This window comes from Homalodisca vitripennis, chromosome 1 (assembly GCF_021130785.1).
Source record: "Homalodisca vitripennis isolate AUS2020 chromosome 1, UT_GWSS_2.1, whole genome shotgun sequence".
NCBI classification, from domain to species: domain Eukaryota; kingdom Metazoa; phylum Arthropoda; class Insecta; order Hemiptera; family Cicadellidae; genus Homalodisca; species Homalodisca vitripennis.
In genome coordinates this window covers 101,320,513-101,345,618 of record NC_060207.1, presented here as the reverse complement: position 1 = coordinate 101,345,618, position 25,106 = coordinate 101,320,513, and the positions used below count along the sequence as shown (strand labels likewise).

The following is a 25,106-nucleotide window of genomic DNA, read 5'->3' as shown; positions in this document are numbered from 1 at the left end:
AAATTTGATGTGTGTGTGGCAGAGCTGTTATCTTGTAATTAATCACTCCAACCCATGACAGATCACATATTAGGCTATTATCTGCAACTATCTCTTGACAGGCTATAACGCATCTGTGTTATTTACCTTCCCGTGAGTCTCATTCGAGGGCGTTCTTTCATTTTTGTAATTTCAGCATATTTTATGTTTTAAAATAAAAAAATTATTGAAGAAATGTGACTAAAATGTTGATATGTTAATAAATATTTTGAAAGCTAAGGAGTTTCCCAAGAGTTTTGAACACCATTTTCACTACACTATATAATAAAATTAATTATAGGTTTGTTTGATAAATCTTGAAAACGTTTGGTTAATAGGCATTTTGCACACTCTAAGTCCTATAATTCAAATGGTGTTAAGATCTAGTTGATAACACCGCTAAGAATCTAGCAACATACTTAGATACTTACTCATAGTATAATCATTGCCTTCCTTGAGTGGTGTTCTTATCTGATTTTCGTATAATGTAGGTTCCAAAGATTTTTATAATGTAGACACTGTTCTTTTCAGCCAAGAAAAAAGTTCTGAGGGTAGTTCAGGTTATGCTCAAGATTGGGTTTGGCGTGTAGGTTATTGTCCTGTGAAATGTGATATGACTTATTCAGGGTAAGGTATGGTCCATCGGCAAATTAAAGGTTAGGCCTACGCTGAATTACACAGTCTCGAGAATTAGAGAATAATCTTTTTTATAAAGTGGTACTGGTTGTGAAAGATGGACTGGTATGGAAAATAAAACCCAGTAACAATTTCTGTGTTTAATTAATAAGAGATTGACTATTACCTTTGCTATTGAACCCTCTCCTAACACTACCTCTATAATTCTATGTAAATTTATGGAAAGTAATGAAAAACATCACCAAATATCTCGGTGACTAAATTTTGGCACCATATAGAATTTGAAATTGAATTGATTGAAGATGATGGTATTGATAATCGAATCCATGACGATTTAGTTTATAATCAGTCCACTTTCTATTAGTTTCGTGCACGCGATAATAAGTCCGGGCAATTTGACTGGGTGTTAACGACAACTTGCCGAGCGATGGAAGTTGATTACCCAAAGGTCAGGGGTTGATGATCAGCCGCAGGAATGCTGGCGGTGATCGACAGGTATCTCTGGCCATCCATCCATCATCGACCGGCCTGACAGTCCACGGTAGCCTCTACCCCGCAGAGTGTGGCTGCAGTGGTACAAGGCGGGGCGGGCGGCGCGGCGGCGCCTTGCTGAGAACAATAGTCCAGACCTCTGTAGTTAGCCGCTACTCGTGATGTGGTGTAGGCTAATCTATTATACATACGCTATATTAATACGCCAAGACTTTTTATGTTGAGAAGTATTCCCTGGTTTCTTAACCGATTTTAATGTTTGATGTGTCATTTCAAACAACTGACAGTGAATTTGGTTATTTTCAAACATTAGATGAGAAATAGCTTCTCCCCACCGGCTTTAGGATCTTTGTTCAAATGGGCTTGATAAATTGGTATATCCCGGGGAAGGCCAATCATGTGTAGACATGATCTATGGTGAAGAATACTAAACAATTGATTAGTAAACAATTGATTGCCAGCTTCGATGTATGCTAGTGTCATCACACTAAGCAACATACACGAAGCTGGCATAGCTGACGCTGAGGCTTATAAGAGAATAAAAATAAATAAATAAAAAATTAATAAATAAATGTTTATTTCTGAGTTTTAAATTCTCAGATGGTTTAAATATTTTAATACACATATGATAAAGAAAACATTAACACTTTCATAACCTAGCTACAAATGCAAGAAAATTCAAACCGTAATTATGTAAACCTAACTGAAAAACAAAGAGTAATTACGAGTTTATATTTACGGAAAATTACAGTGACGCTTTGTTATGTGTAATGGGGGTTTGAGATCAGGCTTTATTAAATTACAACACGTCATCACAAAACTTTTTGTTGCAACTTAGTGTTAAGATATGTATATACAAGAACTTAAATTTTTAATCAATATAAATCAAGGCATCTTTTTTTACTTTTAAAAAGAAGAGGCTAATCTCCCGTTAAGCCTTATTCTGCTCGTCCTCATGGGTCACTGGCCTCTAACAGTATAAAGGGAGGAGTCAGCACAGTACAAGGTCGATGGTACTGATAAAAGTGCAACGGTCACAGACAGGATTTGAACCTGCGCTGTCTCTAACTCAGACCCAAAGTCCAACGTCTTAGACCGCTGGGTCGGCCCACCCAAATATTTTACACGATAAAAAATTACGCCTTTTTTACCCTACAAGTGCATTTCCCCCTTTTTAGAGCAGTATTTTGATGCGTGAAGACGGAGTGTGATGACGACAATGACGAAATCAAACCATTATTACATTAAGAATGTTGTTTAAACACTGCCATCAAATAGAGAAATCGAAATTTGCTTCTTAAGGTTTAATTAATGAAGACTGTTACTAATTTTGATTATTGTTTCATTTTACCTACAGATTGCAGTATGTATTTGTATGTATTATTTATATTTGCATACCATTAAGTTATTTAATATACTTTCTCTAATCTATATGTAGGTAGAAAAGATCTGGATTGGGGGATAGTATTTTTAGATTTAGAGAATATTTTGAGGCCACCTAGGTAGGGGTACAAAAAACTGGTTAAATGTATATATTAAGAGTCTTGAAAAAGCAACCAACTGTGTACAGAAATAATGTTATGATCCTATAAACAATATCAGCTGGTTTACTTTTAAAACCCTTTTAGTACTAAGGGGTCTGGCGCATTGCCATACCCAAGAGTGCTAAGCATTTTAGGGCATAAATGCAGAGTTTTAGTAAATTCCTTACTATTTCCTTAATTGAGGTCATATCTTGTTACTTTTTTTGTATTGAAGATAAATAACCAATAATCAGAAATAAATACAAAAAAATACATTTGTACATATTTGGATTGTTATAAAAAAAATGTCTTTATAATGTAAATTTTTTATAATTTTGTTTCACTTTGGCATACAGTTTTAGTATGTAAACAATTTTATATTATTTTTCTGAGGCTACCATCGGGAAGGGCAACTAAAACTAAACAAATTCCATATATTTGATTTTATTTTTACACAACAAATAAGAAGTGTGGATTTAAAATATAATATGTTGTCCGCGCCAAATTTTGCCCTACATATAGGCCTAATGTTTGAAACGCTCAAGAGAAAAAGTAATACACTTACTATTACTAGCATAACTGCTTTACTAACTTTATTATTATTAATAAAGAAGAAATTCAAGCACAGTTAACACTTTTTTACCTAAATAATTGTTTTATTCAGTAATAAAACTATAAAAAAAGGTGAAGTAACTCATCATAACCTACAATGTTCTTATTAGATATTGTAACTTAGTAAAATATAATACACACGGAAAACGAAAATGAAAAATGAAGTAATGCAATGATTTGGAATACTAATGAAGTAGTATTTCACAATTATAATACAATTTAATGGTAAAATAAGATAAAACAGAGTAAACAAAGCACAGCGTCAGTTCGCTCGCAACGTAAACATCCGAACTGACCTTTTTATTTCACGTCACCTATAACCAGCTGGTCGTCGGCAAATAAATATACAAATATCGTTATTCTATGGCTTTTGGATGAACTGTCATCGTTTGCAGCCAGTAACTTGCATATACTGAACCAATATATATAAAAATACGCAGCGTCTACGACGTAGACGCTATAGCACTAAAAGGGTTTTGACGAATAAAATTAATTGGTCACATTACTTTCAACTTAAAAATTTATCCTTACCGTACTTTAAATGTTAATTTATTAATGTAAAGAAAAAATCAAGAGGAACGTCCGATTCCAAGAGAATTTAATTGTATGCCACACAAAAAAGTCCATTATTAATGTTCGGTCAATTCTGGCCTTGACTAATTTGATAGTTAGTTTTTCTAAGACTAAGAAATATAATGTATAGAGTTTGCCGTTTTCAGTGTTTTAGTATAAAATTAAGGACGCTGGATCCAAAATAAGCTTCAAAATTACTTTCCAACATTTTTTGTATTACTATGAATATTTCGAAGTCCATGGCAATTAGTCAAAAACACACTTTAAATTTGTCAACTTGTTATAAAATCAACAATATGCAATTTATGTATAAAACAATTACTCTTAAAATGGACTATGTCGTAAAATAATTGTGGGATTAGAAAATTACAAATAATGTAATGGTCCAATTAATGCGGCCGAGTTGAAATTGATCAGTAATTATCCCACTGAAGCTCATCTGTCAGAGGACAATCTATATACGATGTGGAGGCAAAAACTGTCCCTTCTTAGCCGGCTAAAAAAGGGCACGGAGTTCTCCCCTCCCGCAGCTTCCGGCAGCTCTTGTAGCAAGTGTGAGATGAGATAAGGTCGGGGTGATAACCACATTAGCGTATCGCCAACACCTACTTGATTGTGTCCCCAGGGACCTCCATTGTAGGGGGAGGATCCTCTGATACCATCTGATGTGCATTGTGGCTAATATATGGTTGCTAGCCAATTTGCGTCCAAGTTTAAATGTGGCAATTCATTTAATTCCAGTGGCGGCCCATGGGAGTAGGCCACCCTGTGATACAAGACTGCACGTCACTCCCAGTCCCCATGATCCCCGTTACATTCTTTCTCTCTTTAAATTCTCCTTAACATGTACTTGAGAAGGTCAGAGAGACGAGTTGATAATTAATTGAAAAAAACTTAAGGTATTGCTTGTTGTTATTTGATGGTGTGCAATGTTCTTTAGCGTAACGCGAGGTTCTAGCGGTAACACACACAGTTACTAATGGGCCGTTGCTTGTTTCCTATTGGCCCATAGAGATATGTGGCGATTGCGCATATTCTATGAAAGGTGTAGGCCTAGGTATGCGATACAATCAGAAACGGGGTCAAAGTGACAATTGCAAACATCTCAGGACCTAAGAGTGGTTAAAGTGAGGAGGTGATATCGGTTAAAACTTGTTTAACAAAGTTCAAACAGTTTTAAAGTTCTATATATAATTTCTAATGATCAAACTAGCATAATACAGTATAAATAATATAATATTAAAACAATGTTTCGTACCTTTTTTGCTATAATTTCTTGACTTTTATACAGCGATGTTAGGTATATAAAACTATTAATTAGTATGCACACTTAGTATTAATCGAAACTCTTACACTCTAGATGTGCCTTTTAAAGATATAAAATACATCCAAACGTAGGGTTCTGTCCCACGGGCTTCCAGTTTGATGATCAGAAAACAAAGGAAATAAATTTAACGATTTTTGCTCTTACTCCGGGCACTGTTGTTCTACAGTCCTAACCGTATTGCGTTATTTATCTGTGACGTTTCTGGAACCCTCTGTGTCCGCAATCAGTTCTGAACACAATATAAGTTATTGTGTATTACAAGTAGATCTCGACTAAGCAGGGTCTTCTGTGTGTTATTGTTGTTGCTTACTGGCGGATTAGCCAGGGTTGCTGCACACGTATGACGTCACGCTTGGACCGGTTCCTCCTACCCCTTACACGGGATTGGGAGGGGTAGGGCCTTGCAGTCTATTAGTGAGTCAAGTTGCTCGAATCTGAGTGCAATATTTCTACGTGATTTTCATCACTTAATACATAAAATGTATTATTTTTTTAACCAAATGATGAATAGTAGTGAAAACAGATTTATTAAAGGAATACATGTACAATGTATCAGACTATACCGACATTTCAACAGTAACAAGTTCAAGTCAAGTGTGTGTGTACGTAAATATAGCATAAATGTTTTATAATTGCCTCTTCTTTAATTGTTTTTCTCTTTGTGAAAGTAGCATAAATGTATACTAATTTGAACAATTCTCTAATGGGCGTTATGATTGTGCATTAACATTTGGAAAGCGTTCTTTGTAAATCATTTGAAAGGAGTAGAAATGTGAAATCAAGTATGGGTTTGGAAAAATCTAAAGACGTGCAAACCCCGACCTGTCAAACACACTTGTGTCTTGAAGTTCCGCTACTGTCAAAAAAGACTACAGTGTTTAATCTCGTGTCTGAAGAGATAACTAATCTTTTAGGTTAATGCGCCAGTTCAATAAGATAGACCCGGATCAACCTGAATGTGCCCTCGTCTCTCAAGGCGCTCTTAGTGCGCTTCCTAGCAGTTGCTACACACATCGGCTGGCATAGTGAGATAATGCAAAGTTCAGTTGAAATTCAGGTCTTTTCTACTGTATGCGAATTGCATCAAAAATGTCACGAATTACATATAAATAATTAACTTTTATGAACAAATCTTAGTTCGGTTCCACACGATATTTCACCAGTCGCAAAGGAAGCGATAAATCAAAGCCGTGTTTTTTACGCGGAATTGGCAAGTTTTTTGACAAGGACTCGGGCAGTGTTTGTTTGCCGCCGGTAATAAGGTGCTAAGGCCGTGATTTAGTGGCGACCCGGTCCATTCAGCCCCCGCCGGAGGGGCAAAAAAGCCTCCCCCTTCTCTGAGACCCACGTGTTGGAGTTCCCAGTCTGGTAGCCAGCAGTACACAGTCCACAGTAGCTGTACGTGTAGCAAGCACACTACAGCTCCCTGCAACTGCGAAGTCTCAGCCGGAAGTCACTCAGGTAGGCCTATTACATTCCCTATGTTTTACGTCGCGATTGTATGTCACATGTGGATTGTTGTTGGTGGTGGTGACAGATTTAATAACAATATTGTTTCAAGTATTGCTTTTGGATCCATTCAAGAGGTATTAGTTTACGTGACGTCTGGTTTTGTGGTGTAGTTACGTAGGAACTGTTACTACGTCGTGTTGTGTACCGTGTATGCGTGACATAGTATAAACAACAGTTTAGTGACGTATTGATTTGTTATGTCAGTGCGATTTGTTGTGATGACGTAGCGGAGTGAACGAGAGGCTGACTATTGCTTTCTTACATAACTCTGGTTTATATATCAGTGACTGTCTTGTTCTTTATACATTGCCATCTAGATAAACGGAAAGCCTTTTGAAAATTATGAAATTACATCAGGAACAAATACATAGGTGTGCAACTGTTACCTTCAAAATTGACTGGCACTTTTCAATATTTATCCAGCTGCGACACTGAACTTTGTTGGTTATATTGTTTCACCTACTAAGGTTCTCATGCTAACTCAGATAGTACTGTATATTTTATGTAGTTCAGTTTCACGTGAACAGCTGAAACACGAAGGTCAAAATCAAAATTTCTTCACTATTACACTGCTAGTTTGCGGCCCAAGTGACCGTGTAAGTTGTGAAAACAGTAATTGTTATTTACTTTGAGTAATGTTTATAACACTGAGCTAGCTGTTCAACCAAGCTGTGATTTTCATACAGTGACTTCAGCTAGTATTGTGTAATGTAAGGTTTGTGCTGTAACATTGGTTTTTATTTCGTACCAGCAGATTTCATATTGTAGTAATTGTGGTCTTTATAGGCATTTACCTATAATTCAGTCATTGAATATTTGCAAATAGTTCAGTTTTCATATTCCAACTATGGATTTCATTTAATTAATGTTGCTTTCATACTTTTAACTTTGGAATCAGACTTGTACACTATATATATTTATCTATTAAGAAAGTCAGTGTGTTTGAGTTTATTCCAATTATATTTCTTCTGATAAGTTCTCGTTTATTTGCGTTGTGTAAAATCTTCAGGTGGTGCGATTTGATATTAACTGTTAATTATTTCTTTATTCAGAGTTACAGGAATTTGCGAAAGCTCCACTGAATAAAGGAAAAATACATCACCTTTTTGATAACTTCCAAGAGTAAATATAGAATATATTCAAATAGTAATTTTAGGTCATTTTTTAAACGAGGCCCGCTGAAAAAGAAAAACCGGCTGATGTTACCTTTGAAGGCTGTAAAATTGATTAGGAGTTGGATGAAGTTTATGTGGGTTCTGCACCAACATTGAATACCGTTTACTTTTGTATCGATGAGTGATACTTGGCTCGTTGAAGTCACCACACAGGAAACCATCGATAAGGTCCATGATATGGTAGTGGAGACCGAAGATTAAAAGTTCGTGTGATTGTAGGCATCTCAATTGAACGAGTGAGCGCATTGCATCCTTCACGAAAAACTGTCCATGAAGAAGGTCTGTGCGTGAAGGGTGCCGCGCCTGTTCACTTTGGACCAAAAACAGAAACGAAAGAACATTTCTACTCAGAATCTCACACTTTTCAGTTTCGCACTGATCTCACATTTCCACAGAACTGTTACGCTCATATTCATTACTGTGAATGAAACTTGGATCCACAATTACACTCCAGAGAACAAATAATGGACGAAGAGTGGGTAGACCAAAGAAGGCGAAGACTGTTAACCTGACCTTCCCTGTCAGCTGGAAAGGTTCCCAGGGTATCATCCGGATAGATTATTTGGAAAACGGCAGATCCATAACTGAGCCCTATTATGCTGTTCTGCTGAATCGTATAAAGCAAGAACTCATTGAAAAACTTTCAAGATGGGCAAGGAAGAAGGTGCTCTTTCACTAGGACAGTGCTCCATCACACACATCAGCTATCCCAATAGCAAAAGTGCTCGAATTGATATTCGAATTAGTTCATCATCCACCCTATTCACCAGACTTGGCTCCGAGTGACTTATTCTTATTCCCAAACTTGAAGATTTGGCTTTGTGGGAAGAAGTTTTCATCGAATGAGGAAGTGTTCGTCGCTGTGACTATTTTGCAGAGTTTGACAAAGCCTACTTTGCCGATAGGTTGAAAAAGTTGGGAACTCGCTGGACCAAGTGTATATAGCCTTGCAAAGAGGCTATGTCCGAGAAATAAAGGGAGTTTTTGCCTTTAATACAATATTGTATTATATTTTTACTTCACTTATCAAACCACCCTCGTATATAAGATGATAATAATGGGATGGACAAAGAAAAAGTGAGCTTGTGCTGCAGAACTATGTAATGCAAACAAACCAACATTAAAAACAGTTTTTAATAGTCATTCCCTTGGTCACGGATATGTTATTTATGTATGAATCCTGAACGTTTTAAAGCCACGGCTGCTGCACAATAGAGCATTATTAAGACAACATTTGCTTAACCGACTAAAATTCAAATAAAAATATACAACACCCATAAATCAAATAATTCTAAGTTTTATAAAATGTACAATTTAATGAAAAACATATATTTTGTCTGCCGTATTTACTATTGAAAATAATATTTAATTTTCAAAAACAAATAGAATCATAATACCATGCCAAAACATATTTGTCATAAAGAAAAATATAGGTACGGTCATACGGAGTATAATACTGTAAAACAGAAAATTTAAAAAAAAACAACATTGCTCAAGCTGGACATTAACCTATATTTCATTAAGCTAGAATAAATAGAAATAATAGAGAAAATTAAATATTACAATAATACTTGACATTTCCAACAAGTCCGATCAAGATGTTGCGGCAAATTTTAACCTCAATCTTGTTTGGAGTGAAATAATTAGGTACCTACTATAAAAATAATAAACTGGACACTTATTGACAACAATTTGTTTCAAAGCATTAATTTATATTATAATAAAAGTTAATACATACTAAAAATCCTTGTTTATTAGTTTGTTATTGCATGAGCTAAGAATATTACGCAATCAAATGCACATACACGCCACCGAGGATTGCAGTGCACGAGTGCCATTTGATTGCATGCATTTTTCAATTATATACCCATTTAAAATCTAATTGCACAAAGCGCCTTATAAAAATTTGATTATCCGACCCATTGGAGTAAATACGACAAGAATGCAGATTTACTACATGGTAAAATTAGTCAATCATAGTAAAACAAGTAGATAACAGAGTAAATGTAATAAATAATTATATTTAGTTTTCAAATTAAATATTTGTGTGAAACGTTTAAGCTAAGAGTAATATGTAATGTGTTTGAGATTTTTTTACAAATTCAGCTTATTGCATTGTCTTATTGGACTAAAAGTCTCCCTTCAAAGGATATATATATAAAACTGTATTATATTTATATAGTTTTATATATATTTATTTATTTGTATGTATGTTATATAACGCGGCCTGAGAACACGATAACTGTCCCTAAAAAACCAAGCAAGTTGAAACTTTGTACAAAAATGCATCTTATAGATTTCTTGCCTAAGTTCGTTGGCCAGCTTGGTACGCCATTTCGTTCAAATATTACAACCGCTTAAAGCTTAAAAAATCCAGAACTCCATTATTAATTGACGTACAGAAAAAAATTTGAAGTGTTTTCTAATGTTTATAACATTCACGTGCATTTTGTAATTTACAATAATTATGTATTTGGAATATGTGTTTTTGAGCTATCAATTTTACATGTAAATCCAATAAGAATTTTGATCTCCAAGAAACGCTGAAAGAAGTTCAAACTTAGTGCAATTGATCTTGTAAATATCTCGGCCACAGTCAATAGCCAGCTTGCTACGCTTTCATTCCAATATGGCGGCCGTTTTAAATGTTCTTAACAAATAAAAAGTCTTCTAGAATCTTTATAACATTTCCTAAACTTTTTGTAGTGAAAATCTTGCGTATCTCAAACGGTTTTCGATACATTGAGTAGGTACATAAAAATCCATAAGATATATATTTTAATATTTCTGTTGTCACAAAATCTAGCCTACTTCTCCAACTGAGCAGGAAAAACTATTTTTACTGTGACATAACATGTGTACGAAATAAAATGCTTCAATAAACCAATTTGTTGCATATAATGTAGCTGGCTCGATTTATAAAGGAAATTATTAAAAGATTACAGTAATGGTTTTAGTCAAAAGCCGTTTATGCTGTAAGCACACGTAACTATGTCCCTCCTTTCTCATAATTTAGATGTCCACAATGAAAAGACTAAATCCGTTTCTGAACATTGTAATTTGATTGTTTGAAGAGTTTAATTATTATATAAGTGCTCATATAAGTGAGACAAGGCGATGATTGACCGGGCGGGTTGGTGACGCGGAGAACCCGGGAGTGAGGCTGGAGCACGGTCGAGTGCGCGTGTGCCAGTTTTATTATTATATAAGTGCTCATATAAGTGAGACAAGGCGATGATTGACCGGGAGTGAGGCTGGAGCACGGTCGAGTGCGCGTGTGCCAGTTTAATTATTATATAAGTGCTCATATAAGTGAGACAAGGCGATGATTGACCGGGAGTGAGGCTGGAGCACGGTCGAGTGCGCGTGTGCCAGTTTTATTATTATATAAGTGCTCATATAAGTGAGACAAGGCGATGATTGACCGGGAGTGAGGCTGGAGCACGGTCGAGTGCGCGTGTGCCAGTTTTATTATTATATAAGTGAGACACGATGATTGACCGGGAGTGAGGCTGGAGCACGGTCGAGTGCGCGTGTGCCAGTTTTATTATTATATAAGTGAGACAAGGCGATGATTGACCGGGAGTGAGGCTGGAGCACGGTCGAGTGCGCGTGTGCCAGTTTTATTATATATAAGTGAGACAAGGCGATGATTGACCGGGAGTGAGGCTGGAGCACGGTCGAGTGCGCGTGTGCCAGTTTTATTATTATATAAGTGAGACAAGGCGATGATTGACCGGGAGTGAGGCTGGAGCACGGTCGAGTGCGCGTGTGCCAGTTTTATTATTATATAAGTGAGACAAGGCGATGATTGACCGGGAGTGAGGCTGGAGCACGGTCGAGTGCGCGTGTGCCAGTTTTATTATTATATAAGTGAGACAAGGCGATGATTGACCGGGCGGGTTGGTGACGCGGAGAACCCGGGAGTGAGGCTGGAGCACGGTCGAGTGCGCGTGTGCCAGTTTTATTATTATATAAGTGAGACAAGGCGATGATTGACCGGGAGTGAGGCTGGAGCACGGTCGAGTGCGCGTGTGCCAGTTTTATTATTATATATAAGTGAGACAAGGCGATGATTGACCGGGAGTGAGGCTGGAGCACGGTCGAGTGCGCGTGTGCCAGTTTTATTTATTACATGCGTTTTGAGCTCGTAAAAGCTAGGTTTTTGTAACATTACACATTATACACGGGCTACCAGTGGCTTGCAGTAAGTGTCAACCAAAATATTACCTTCTCGAAGATTTTATTGTACTTTGGCCCAAAATCCGAATTACTTATTTAACAATAATTTCTCTGTAGATGCAACTATCCCTCATTTTGTTTGGACTGATAATTGACTGAGGTTTTTCTAAAAAAATGCTTCGTCAATATTACAAAAAGTATGTTTAAGAAACCATGAATTTATGGTAATAAATTCAAGGTTTATTGTCAAGAATAACACATACTAGTCAAACCTTGATAAATCCAACAGCATGTATTACCATTTGCAATTATATTTATGTAAACCCCACCCTGTAAATATATTCTTACCCGTACGTGTTCTCTTAATACTGTATGCACAATTATTTCCTTTTGTTGTTCCCATTACTTCTCAACACATTGAGTCGAAACATGCACTTTATAAGACGTGATGAAGAGGCAGTGCTCGACTCGCATAGTTGTAGGGATGTTATCACCACATATAAAAAACAGAATCAAACATAAGATTTTTAATATTTGTTCACTTATTTCTTTTTCGTTGATGAAAACCTTCACCCATGAGTAATTAAGCTAGATCACAAAATTTAAATTACACATTATGTCCTCTGACACATCTACCTTGCAAGTGTATAGCCTACATTTTTTGCACTATTTATACACTGTCTATATTCTGTCAAATGAAGAACACCACCAATATTGTTTATTTCTACCGAATATATAGTTAAAAGTATCGCCAATATTAAGAATTATCACTTAACTTTCTGTCGATTTCAGCTTTCCATATTCGTATTGAATTCATGGCTCTTCCGAGTAAAGCATCAGGTTTACATGTAGAATACATACATATATATATATATATATATATATATATATATATATTCGCGTTATTTAATAGCCTTTCTTACAGAACTACATACAAGTGGCGCAGCGAGGCGAATGCGAGTGCTGTGCTCGTCCGGGTGCTGACTGCTGTGTGTTACGTAATATTTGTAACTCCATTTCGAGAGTTTAATTGGTTTAAAAATGAATTAAAGCACTTCAATAATGTCTTGATTCATATCTAATTTTAGGTAATTTTGTCCTCATCGGAATTAGAATATAAATACTCCATAACCTATCATCTTCAATGTTCCTTATTCTTGTCATTGACATCGATCAGATGATCTAACCGCCACGCGCCACGTAGTTGTATGTTACGGACTCAGTGTCAATCACACAGTTGTAAACTCAATAATAGAACTACTTTTGGGTCAAAGTCAATCTTTTAAACATTTATATTTCATAATATATCACATGTGGGCTAATTTTCAAACCTGAACCTTTAATTCTACTATAGTTTACTAGTGTAGTAGTAAAGAGTTGCATTACTCGACTGAACAACACTATACAATAGGTACTGTAATGCTTGTTATTTAATATAGACTCTCTGTGTTGCAGACAAAACGGCAGCGGACAGAAGGCGCCGAGACAGACATTGACAGAGAACAGTGAGTATCATTAAGTAAATTCTTTTTAAATTAGTGATGTAGGTTTAATAGAAATTTTCCATTTGCATTGACATTAGTTGTATTTAAATATCTAAGAAATATAGTCTACTACAAGTTTATACAGTTTGTTGTGACAATGACATAAATAATGATAAACTTAGCAACATAAATTTTTATTTTATCTCTTTTAAAATAATTGATCATTTGTTATAGTCCAGAAGTAGAGAGCCAATTTGCGTTGAAGATGCCCACAACCTGTCGGTTTATATTTTTAAGACGATGCCATCGATTTTGGATTAAAAATTATTTTGTAATGATAAAAACATAGCTTTTTATGATAACTTCCTGAATAGAAAACACTGGCCCAAATAAAACCACTGTAGATAAATATGCGAACCTTGTACAGTATGTACATGACTCTTAGCTTCAGGAAGTAACATTTTTAAAGACAATTTAATTTCGTTAAACGTGAAAAAAACACGTCATTTTCCTAAATATCTTTAATAAAAATTATGTAATTTCCTCAAACTATAAATGAATAAAAAATTACACTGCCGTAAGCTATAACTTATGTGCATACTTTTTTATCTTCATCCATTTTTATTCGAGCCTAATTACAAAATGACGTAAATTTCCTACTTGAAATGGCTTTAATTTCTCATAGAATTATAAACAATGTATTCTACTTTTTCTATACTCAGGGAAGGTATCTTAAATAGCTATGGATTTAAACAAGCAGCGTATAAGAAAACAAAAAACTAGTCAACATAAACATTTTATAAATACATACGCTTTTTGTTTTGTAATCAAAGGTAGGGATTTTACACGTGGAACTACTAGAAGAAATTGTCTTTCAAAAAAACTATGCTTGTAAGTTACTTGGTTACAGAGATATGTGGTATAAAGTTAACGTGGCCGATAAATGACACTCGGACTCTCCTTAACTGCACAGACACTATTTTTGTGACAAACAAGATCGTTGGCTTCTACGATTACAAGTTAATGCTCTTAATATTATGTAAACTCCAACTTAAGGACCAATTTTGTCTGGTTTAACACGATCTCTGAGAACTACTGGTGCCTGTCTACATCTAAGAAATATTAGTTAGCTATGTAAGTATTTAAATGACATTAAACCTTTAGATGATTGACTCTCTTGGTTCAAGACTAACCAAAACTTTGCCTCTCAAGTCTCCCAACCATTCCCATTCCTTGTACTTCCGTAGTAAAGAAGTTCTCTTGCTATGAAAGCGTCCAGCCTCTGATAGCTTTTTTAGATATTAGAGATGCTTTTAGGAATTTTTACCTTGTGGAATTTCTTGACCTTACGAAGTTTCGGTATTGTAAATGTTTTTGGATTCTGGGCAGTTCCAGATCTCTGGGAGTTTCCACGATTTAAAAGCTCTCGACCTCTGGGGAATATTGTTCTCTGAAAGATCCTTGCATTTACAAGATCCCATCCTTGAACACTCGAAAATCTCAGCTTCCAAACCTGTCTGGCATCTGGCAGGTAACAAACTGAAGGCGTCTTATGTCCAATGCTGGAGTCAACTATTATAAATAAATAATTTTCTTCTGGTTCAAATATAGTTGATAATTTTATAATAATTTGAAATCACGTTTTATGGAATATGGTTTCCGTAATTATTGTTTAACCTATCCATTATATAGTAATACAAATTAACCACAATCGCCTTAAAGACTACGTCATGTTATGACCTCTACTCGATCTACATACTTTACGCAAGTATATACCACATACACACTTTTTTATGAGCCACATATCTCTAAAAATGCAGCTTTCTTTCGCTCCTGCCAAAAACCACGGCATTGCTTTTCTGGTAAATATCACGGTAAAAAAAAAAAACAACTCTGATATAACATTTACATAATATATTTCACTTTAGTAGTAATACTAGTTTTAGATATAACTTTACATAATAGCACAATAGGTACTTCGGTATAGTAAACAGTTGATTCAAGACGACTAAATAACAAGAGTTACCATCATACCAGTAAATACAGTAAATTCAACGCGGAATCAGTATAGAACTGCTCCGCTTTCTTCTACAGCATTGATATTAGGAATGTTCGTTGTTGGTTGCATTGGCTGCTAATCAATAATTAAGGCACTCCCAAGTCCATGGCTTAGAAGTCGAGAGCCAATTTACACTGTTTAAGCACTCAATCTGGGCTTTATTGAAATCAATGTTTCCGAAACATAAAATATATCATCAGCCACGCTAGTTTTGGTGGAGATCGAAATGGGAAGATGTCAAAATAGTTAAAATTACACAACAATAATTCTCTCCAAAGATCAAATTTTGTCTAGCTTGATACATTTATAACTGATAGTTAGACAAACAAATAATAGTTATATTACCGTCAGACGACTAGATAAAGACATTGAAAGTCAATTTCAGGGACTGTTCATGGTTAGCTAATACTAATTTAACATTTTATAAACGTGTCTAACAATTGGATCAAGCTAGGAAAACTGTGTCTGTGAAAAAATTATCATTTCATATTATTAACCCTCTTTATATCCACCCCCCCCCCCATTTTAACCTCCTCCAAACTGGCGTGACTCCTCCAAATTTCAATCATAACCCCGATTGTGTGCTTGTATAATACTGGCTCTGCGCTCCTGGACTACCTGTATATGGGAATTCTGATTACATAGGGTAATATTCCTGTGCCGTGCTCTGTGGCGCCGCGCTATTATGACTTACAAACTACGATAGTTGTGACGACAAAACCTATATCTATAGTGTAAATAAATTATAACAAGAATAATATATAATGGTGGTTTCTTCATGTGATAAAATAAGGTTCTTTTGAACACATTGTTTAGGTGGGTGGCTGCACTGATTCGTTGAAAGCGCGCGCTTACCCATAATCTATCTACCAGTTACGACCTTTCTGTTAATGTATTGGTTGTGATTGGCCCTACATAGGGTTTGGTTTCAAACATTTAAGTAAAATTTATACTGTGACTCAGGGTAATGTCTGGAAAATGCTACAACTTTGACATTATTTGTGTATATTGGTTAGCTATCATAAAGGGTCCTGGCAAAATTCTTCTGTCTGTCTATCTATCTCTGTGTTTGTTTTGTACTAAATATCTGAATAAAAAAACTATGAAGTGTTAATAGTCCTACCTTGTAATAAATTTAGTTTCTAGTTTTAATCTTAGTATTCTAAACTAGGTAACCAGTGTAGGACTATTGAAATTTTACCAATTCTTATAGAATACTTTAGTATATAATATAATTTTTAATTCACTAACATAAAAACAACATTGTATATACCTAATTATATTTTTATATGACCATGGATAGGTTATATAAGGAATGTGTGTGAGGGTTGTTATTGGATAGGCTGTTTCTTTTATTTTAGCTTATATAAGCTTTAATATGACTGTATGGAGACATAGGCTACCAGGTAATTAGGTTAGTAGGGGGGGGACTTTAATAAGCGGCCTGTACTCGTTATTCGATTGCTATTATCGAATGGTTTGATATATTATCCAACTTCGATGTATGTATAAATCGTACACTGTAAGAGTTATGATAAATTACCGTGACAAGAAGAATCTCATACTTTACAATTTTAAATACACTAATTTTACAATAACATTACAAAACAATAAAACCAGCTATGGTCTAGACTTAGATATCAAAGAAACTTTACAACATTTATAACTTGCCCAGCTTGATATCAATAAGTAACCCCTTTGGTGAAATGGAGGAAAGAATTCTCCCTATGTGTTATCAGGAGCCAAACTCACATGTTGAAGTTACAACAATAGTGTGAGAAATATTTTACATATTTTCCTCATATTCATCGCCATTTTCAGTCTCAAAATATTAGTTGTGGCTCAGTCTCAAATAAACTCTTGTTGTTTATTGTTTACGTTAAAATAACTAATAAGCTTAAATCATATGATTTGAATAAATTGTAATATCGAATTATCCTTCAGATAAAAACAACCGAACCATTCGATAATAGCAATCGAATGAGTGTAGGCCGGTTATTAAAGTCTACCCGGTTAGTATACAGTGGACATACTAGGTTAGTATAGGCTATGGGTAGGTTATGTTAGGGTACGGATAGTCATGTAGGCTAGTTTAATTGGAATTATTTTATCCAAAATATACTAGTAAAATAAGAACTGTACTTCTAATTCTTCTAAGGATTTATTGTTCCATCTAGACTATTATTAAATTTTTGGTGTAGACTTTATTAAGCGGCCTACTTGGTGAGCGGTCAAGAGAAATTTTAGTAGTGGGATACCGGCAGATTGTATTGCAGGCCATCTCTATGAATTTATGTACTGCAGGAAAGTGCGCCTGTGACTACTTTCCTCAATTTCACCAAATCAGCCAAGATGTAAATAATGTACAATTTTTCTAATATGTAGGTCTAGGCCAAAGTTTGTTTGTTATCTTTTAATATTATTCTTAGGTTTATTTAATAACATTTGTAAGGTATTATTCTTGTTGTTAATGTATTATTTTTCTTGTTGCTTATGATTTTTAAATAGTATCGAAGTTGAGAAATATATTGAATCGTTCGATAATAACAATCAATATTAATAAGTGTAGGTCGCTTATTAAAGTCTCCCCTATTATTGTTTTTATGCATGGATCTAGCACTTAATTTATATTAACTTTATACGTTTTTGCTATTATATGGTGTTTTGCCATTAGAATGTGAAATGAAGTTAAACAATTCTATGCAAACTAACTCACAAATCATTACCTAAATTAAGCCAACTGGTAGGTTTGATCATTATGATATTAACTAGTAGTTATTCGCGGCTTCGCACACAATTTCCTAGGGTTTCTAAATGACAACAAATTTAGGTTTCATAACCGTCTTTACATGTCAAGTAAAAAATAGAATGCATTGTCTCATATATTTGCACTGCTAGCAGTTACCCAATGCTTTGCACACAATTTAGTAGGCTAAGTGTTGTACATATACGACCACTGATGTTCAAGTGGATTATGTTTCCATTTCCAATATTAGGTTTGCCGTATTTCACATCAAGAAAGTACATAACTCAGATAAGAGAAGCATACTTCGTCTAAAGTGAACTAAGATTGTTTTTACATCAGTCTTATAGATCTAATACCACATCTGATCTGTACATATTTGATAAAAATGTACAGTTAAAACTACATTAACAGTCACTCTACTGTTTGTTTCTTTATAAACTGAAAACATATTGTTAATATTTTGGAACATTTAAAGCTACAATTGGTTCAAAACACAGTCCAGCGAACTTTCATCTAGCATAGTTCTTGCCAAATGCTTCAAAGGGAGTCTTTGGAGTCAAATTTTGAATATCTTATTATCTTACATTTTCGAAGTACTTATCTAATCGCTGAAATCTAAAACGGTATGAAAAATAATGGTTAATCCTTAGTGAATTTACTCACTTTAAACATAAACAAATTGAAAATAATAAATATTGTTTACACAGAATAGTTGATTAAATTAGACATTCCCTTTTAATTCATATGTCACAACTTCAGAGACCAAGATGGGATTTTTTGCTACTTTACAGACCAGTGGGGTGTATCCTGGAGGAATTTGCAAAATAAGAATAAGCCTATATTTATCCCAAGGACTGTCGTAAAATTTCAGTACAATCAGTTAAATGGTTGAATAGTTCATGCTGAAAGCAAAACAAACAAACAAAGACACTTTCACATTTATAATATTTATAGGATTAAGATTAGAATTAGGATTAGGATTTTGTATAACAAAACAAGGTAGGAGTATAATAAATTGCATGCTTCGCTGAGATTATTTATAGTGACATGCACCATCATCAAATCATCGAACTTGATGATTCCTATATAATAAATATTCTACATAATTACAGTAATGTAATAACATCATGTTACGCTAGTCATGTACAATGATAACTAATTAATTATTTACAAGCTTGATACAAAATAAATGACATGAGATGAATAGAAATTTATTGAGGTGATCATACATTTATTTTACTCTTAGTGAATTGATTAATATGGACAATCAAGCTGAAAAAATAAATATGAATCAACAGTCTCAGGATAACCCATCAAATGAATTTCCTAAGTTGAGATCTCTTGAAGATGATATCTCAATGGTAGTTGAAAATATTCTTGAAAATATTAACTATAGAGAAATGGAAGAAACAGAGTTGTTTCAAGATCATAATTCTTTTAAACAAAATGTTCAGTTACAAAGTTCTTCGGAGGAAAGTTTGAAAATGGACTGTGAAGAACAATGTGACAACAATGAGTGGAATCAGATCCATCTAGGGAACAAGAAAAAGGTAACTAAATCTGATGGCATAAACAAAATAAAACTTTTTCTTCAGAAAAGAATCAAAATTCCTATTATTGGTAAAAAAAAGATTAAGAAAAAGACCTGGAGGATGAGTAAACCAAGAGAAACGATTGAACAAAAAGAAATCAGAAGTATACAATCAAGTTTAAATATGATGAAAATATCACATCCAGAAGAACGTAACAGTGTGGATGTTACTACAGAAGAGAACTCTCCCTCACAAGGTGGAACTTCTAGCACTGAAAAAACATTTGAACATGATTATGGTATGGGTAAAGCAATGACAGAGGTACCCAGTCGTGAGGAATTCATCTGTAGTGAGGCCCTGGAAGATACCTCAGCTAATGCACATATCCCAGAAGATTTGGAAATTGAATTTCCTCTGAGTGATATTTCTTGGCCATCAGGAATATCATCAAGTCACAGCAATTCAACCACCATATCTGGAACTGAGGTGTCTTACATCAGCCAGAGTGTACTAATAGTTGAAGGAACAGATAATTTCAATTTATTGGCTCCAACTGAATTGGATCTGAATCAGTCAATTGTAACAAAATCAGATGACTCACCTGGCATATTATCCTTAATAGATATTTCAACAGATAGTCAAAATCCTCAGAGGTAAGAGTTTCATAATTAGATGTGACTACTTTTATTAGTTTTATTCATATCTTAGTGTAATGCAATAGAAAAAGTTTGCAATTGATGTTTAATTGGTTTATAGTGATTTAATAAACTCTACTCAATTTGATTAAAACACTAATGCTTTTGGGTGAAAAAACAGTACTTAACTGCTGTTTAATTACTCATAATAATAACTACTGGAGACAGTGCTTAGTGATTTAACTAATTGATCTACCTTTCACTGATATATCCAGGTAGTAGATGCATAAACATCGTCATATATGATCGTGACAAGCTGTTTGCAATAAAACCCATAACTCACTAGGTATAGTACAGACGTTAATCATTCCTAATGATACTATATTACTCTAATTACCACATTGACACATCACTGATAGAGAGATTAGTTACTGCATGTTGGCAGTGAAAGGGTTAGCAGACAAGTTTTGTTTCTTTTATAAAAATTAAAAAAATTTTTAAATCTTCAAAAGTTTCTAGTAAATGCTAGTAGTTATTAATATTATATATTCATCTAGTAATATAGGAGCCAAGAGCCAATTTGCACTGTATAAGCACACAACCTTGTATGTCTAGAAATCGATAAAAGTTTTTCCTTAGAAAGAAATCGATTATCATCTACGCTAAGTTTGGTGGAGGTCGAAATCTGAAGGTTAAATGGATTAAAATATGAAATAATAACTTATCTCAGATCATAATTTTTCCTAGCTTGATACACTTAAAACCGACCATCAGATACGTACATAATAGTTACCTCATCAAGTAGTCTGAAGTCATCACTTTAAGGGTCATCACTACATATGGTTAGTTGATGCCGATTTAACATTTATTTTTGTGTTTGATAGTTGTTTTAAGTACATTTTGACCCCCACCAAAATTAACACGGCTGACAATCACTTTCCTTCTTGGTAAAAATTGTACTATTGGCTTCCAGAAAAACCAGATTGTGTGATGTACAATGGAAATTGGCTATATATATTATTTGACTTATTGAAAAAATTACATGACATGATGTTTGTCAAAAAGAAGTGATGTCAGCGAGATGGAGGCCACCCTGTCCCTATCGATTATTTGTTACTATGCGGTATAAGTAGATTTAGATCATAAATATGTTACTAGTAGTAACAAAGTTAAAGTTAACCTTTACAAGTACTCTTGTGGTCCGAGCTTGAATTTGGGTACAAGTACATTTTTTTTTTGCTGTGATCTGACGTGGGAAAAGTTGGACAATCTGGAATATGATCTGAGGTCGAGAAAGTATCAATTGGAAAAGCCCCTGACCACCTTTGCATCCTTCGGCACCACTCTGTGCTTCTGGCGAAAAAAGAAAAACATCCCTGGGTATAGTACCTAAATTCAAGCTCAGACAGGTGAGCGCTCAAAAATTTTAACTTTAATTTTTTTCTATTTAAAATACATACATGTGTATTTACCTAACTTATATAGCCTAATAACAAATAGTAGATAAGGACATATCTGATTCAATTGCTGTTTGTGTGTTGAAATAGCTCCAATAATTATCTAAATCTAAACCTTTGAAATGTAAATAAATAATCTATATTACAACATAGGTAAATTAATTTGCTAAATTTATTAGATAGAAATAAATAAAATAGGCTATAAATAAATTAAAATATACATATATATTTATATATACATATATTTAGGTAAATATTAAATAGGACATTAGGTTATAAGAAATCAAACAGCATATATAAGACATACAATTGCTATTGCAGAAAAAAATAATGATAATACATATATTCAAGGCTAGTAGAACAGTATTTGTAATAGAGCAAGTAGACGAAAGCAAGTTAAATGTTAGAAAAGTCATGTTTTGCTTTTAATACTCTAAACTGAAAATGTATGTTTGATTATAACAATAACAATCATAATCAATAATCATCATCTGAACTTGAGTTTTGGTGATAATTTGCAAACTTTTTTGTTGACAGTGAAAGTACTTAAATGGCATAAGGATTGATTTATTTTTTAACAACAGATTTTTCAGCATTTTTTTTCGTATGGAAATTTTTCATGTTTTAGAAAGTTTTTTGTTCTTTACTTACTGGATTCATTGAACTCTGCTTTCTAGATCACTTTTAATATAGACCAAAATGTTTTGTCTATAGAGCTAGTGCTGACCCCTCAGTCCTGGCGGGGGACATATCCAGTCCTGGTAGCGGTCAGTCAGAGTCCACCTGCAGTTCCCCCACCACCACAGCACATGACACAGGTGAGATTACATATGTTTCACATAAATATTGTTATCGGTCTCCACTTAAACCTTGTAATACAAGTTAGGAATATACCACACAAGTGTTGTTTAACAGATTTAGCTGGTTTCTTTTTCTCAAAATATAGACAGAAAATAAACTTTGTCAGCCCCTGAATGACAGATACACTTTGATTACCAAGGGCTATAATTGCTAATGCTTGTAATAGCTCATGTACGTTACGATAGTGAACTTGTAAGATGTTACAAATACAATTAAGTATATAAGTAGTATAGTCAACAATGTAAAATGGTCTGTGTGTCTACTTGAGAGATATTTCAACCCACAATAAATTATGGCTAAATACTGTAATAAATTGCCACAATTACCATTTACATTTCTTGAAAACCCGCCATCCATATACTACATACAGGTGTCTGAGATTTTGGTAATGCGTTTATTCCTTGATTATAGTATTGCTAAATATCATAAACCAATTATAAATAATCATCCATTACATTTCCCTGTGAATAGGCCAACCAATACATATACATACAGTGTGTCTGTTAGATGGCCATATGTTTGTTTTTTTTTTTTTATTATTTTGAATCATCAGTTAACCCAATCTTTGGCAAGAGCCAAACATGTCGACTGATTGCTACTATTAGACATCAATGTATGTTGAGATCAATGTAAGTCCATATTTATAGTGTATTTATCTGTCTCACAGCAAAGTTATGATTGTACTCAATAATTATTTATATTTTTAAAAATATATAAGACCGTCTAAACATTAATCTGTAGACCATCAAACTGACTTGGTCACCAGCCAGGCAGAGTTGTACTTTGGTTTATATCCCCCAGAGCCACAGCTTTGTTCTGTTTCAGTATTTTGTCTATCTCAAACTGTAAAATGTGATTTTGAATAATGGACCTTGGCTGTAACTCCACATCCATCTGTAGACCATCAAACTGACTTGGTCACTAGCCAGGCAGAGTTGTCTCTGGGTTTATATCCCCCAGAGCCACAGCTTTGTTCTGTTTCAGTATTTGGTCTATCTCAAACTGTAAAATGTGATTTTGAATAATGGACCTGGGCTATAACCACATCCATCTGTAGACCATCAAACTGACTTGGTCACTAGCCAGACAGAGTTGTACTTTGGTTTATATCCCCCAGAGCCACAGCTTTGTTCTGTTTCAGTATTTGGTCTATCTCAAACTGTAAAATGTGATTTTGAATAATGGACCTGGGCTATAACTCCACATCCATCTGTAGACCATCACAACTGACTTGGTCACTAGCCAGGCAGAGTTGTACTTTGGTTTATATCCCCCAGAGCCACAGCATTGTTCTGTTTCAGTATTTTGTCTACCTCAAACTGTAAAAAGTGATTTTGAATAATGGACCTTGGCTATGACTCCACATCCATCTGTAGACCATCAAACTGACTTGGTCACCAGCCAGGCAGAGTTTTCTCTGGGTTTATATCCCCCAGAGCCACAGCTTTGTTCTGTTTCAGTATTTGGTCTATCTCAAACTGTAAAAAGTGATTTTGAATAATGGACCTTGGCTATAACTCCACATCCATCTGTAGACCATCAAACTGACTTGGTCACTAGCCAGACAGAGTTGTCTCTGGGTTTATATCCCCCAGAGCCACAGCTTTGTTCTGTTTCAGTATTTGGTCTATCTCAAATTTTACAATCTTAACCACCATGTCACTGTTGTAATGTGCTCTCAAATAATTACAGTACCTGCTAAAATAAAATTATTTGCAGAATCAGTGGACTCTCAATATACAGAATTGGTGTTTGAGATTAAGTAAAGAAGAAGGGAATTGGTTCAAATTTATACCTTAGTTTGAGGTAGCGTAACTTGTACACATAGTAAACATAACTTCCTAGCTGTCTTTTCTCATCAACCTTATACATAGTACTCGTAATAGACCTATTGGTCTTAGTATTTGAAAAATTTTGTCAGTCTTGCAATAAAATATTATAATGTTACAAACTTTTCAGGTGAGCCAACCAAAATTTGTCTGGGTAAAGTGTAGAACTCCACTCAAACTTGTATATTTCAATCATTTTAAATTAAAAATTTTAGACAATTTAAACTTTTTTTGGTCTCTTCAAATTCTTATAGAATATAATATTACTAAAAATCTTTGATCATATGAATTTTTTACTAGCCCCTTGAGCTTTGAATTACCAATTTTCACTGTATCCTCAGATATAATAAATGAGTTACACTGTTTTAAGAAGTCAAAATATAGCATGTTTAAAATATATAGATTATAAAAAGGTGTGACCAAAAAAACTTTTGTTGGTATACTTCATTTTTA

At 34.4% G+C, this 25,106-nt stretch overlaps 1 protein-coding gene across 7 annotated transcripts in view; it reads left to right on the top strand.

Annotated features, from left to right (window-relative positions):
- Nucleotides 1–25,106, top strand: part of LOC124367822 (eyes absent homolog 2) — a 201,636-nt gene that overhangs the window by 152,979 nt on the left and 23,551 nt on the right. For 5 of the 7 annotated variants that reach the window (XM_046824983.1, XM_046825010.1, XM_046825002.1 and 2 more), the window contains 2 exons: nt 13,506–13,555; nt 22,678–22,781. In XM_046824983.1, the coding sequence (XP_046680939.1) occupies nt 13,506–13,555; nt 22,678–22,781 (154 nt within the window). Of the gene's footprint in view, nt 1–13,505; nt 13,556–19,683; nt 20,525–22,677; nt 22,782–25,106 lie in introns of those variants that run through there. The other 2 variants (XM_046824966.1, XM_046824956.1) reach the window with 2 other exon arrangements.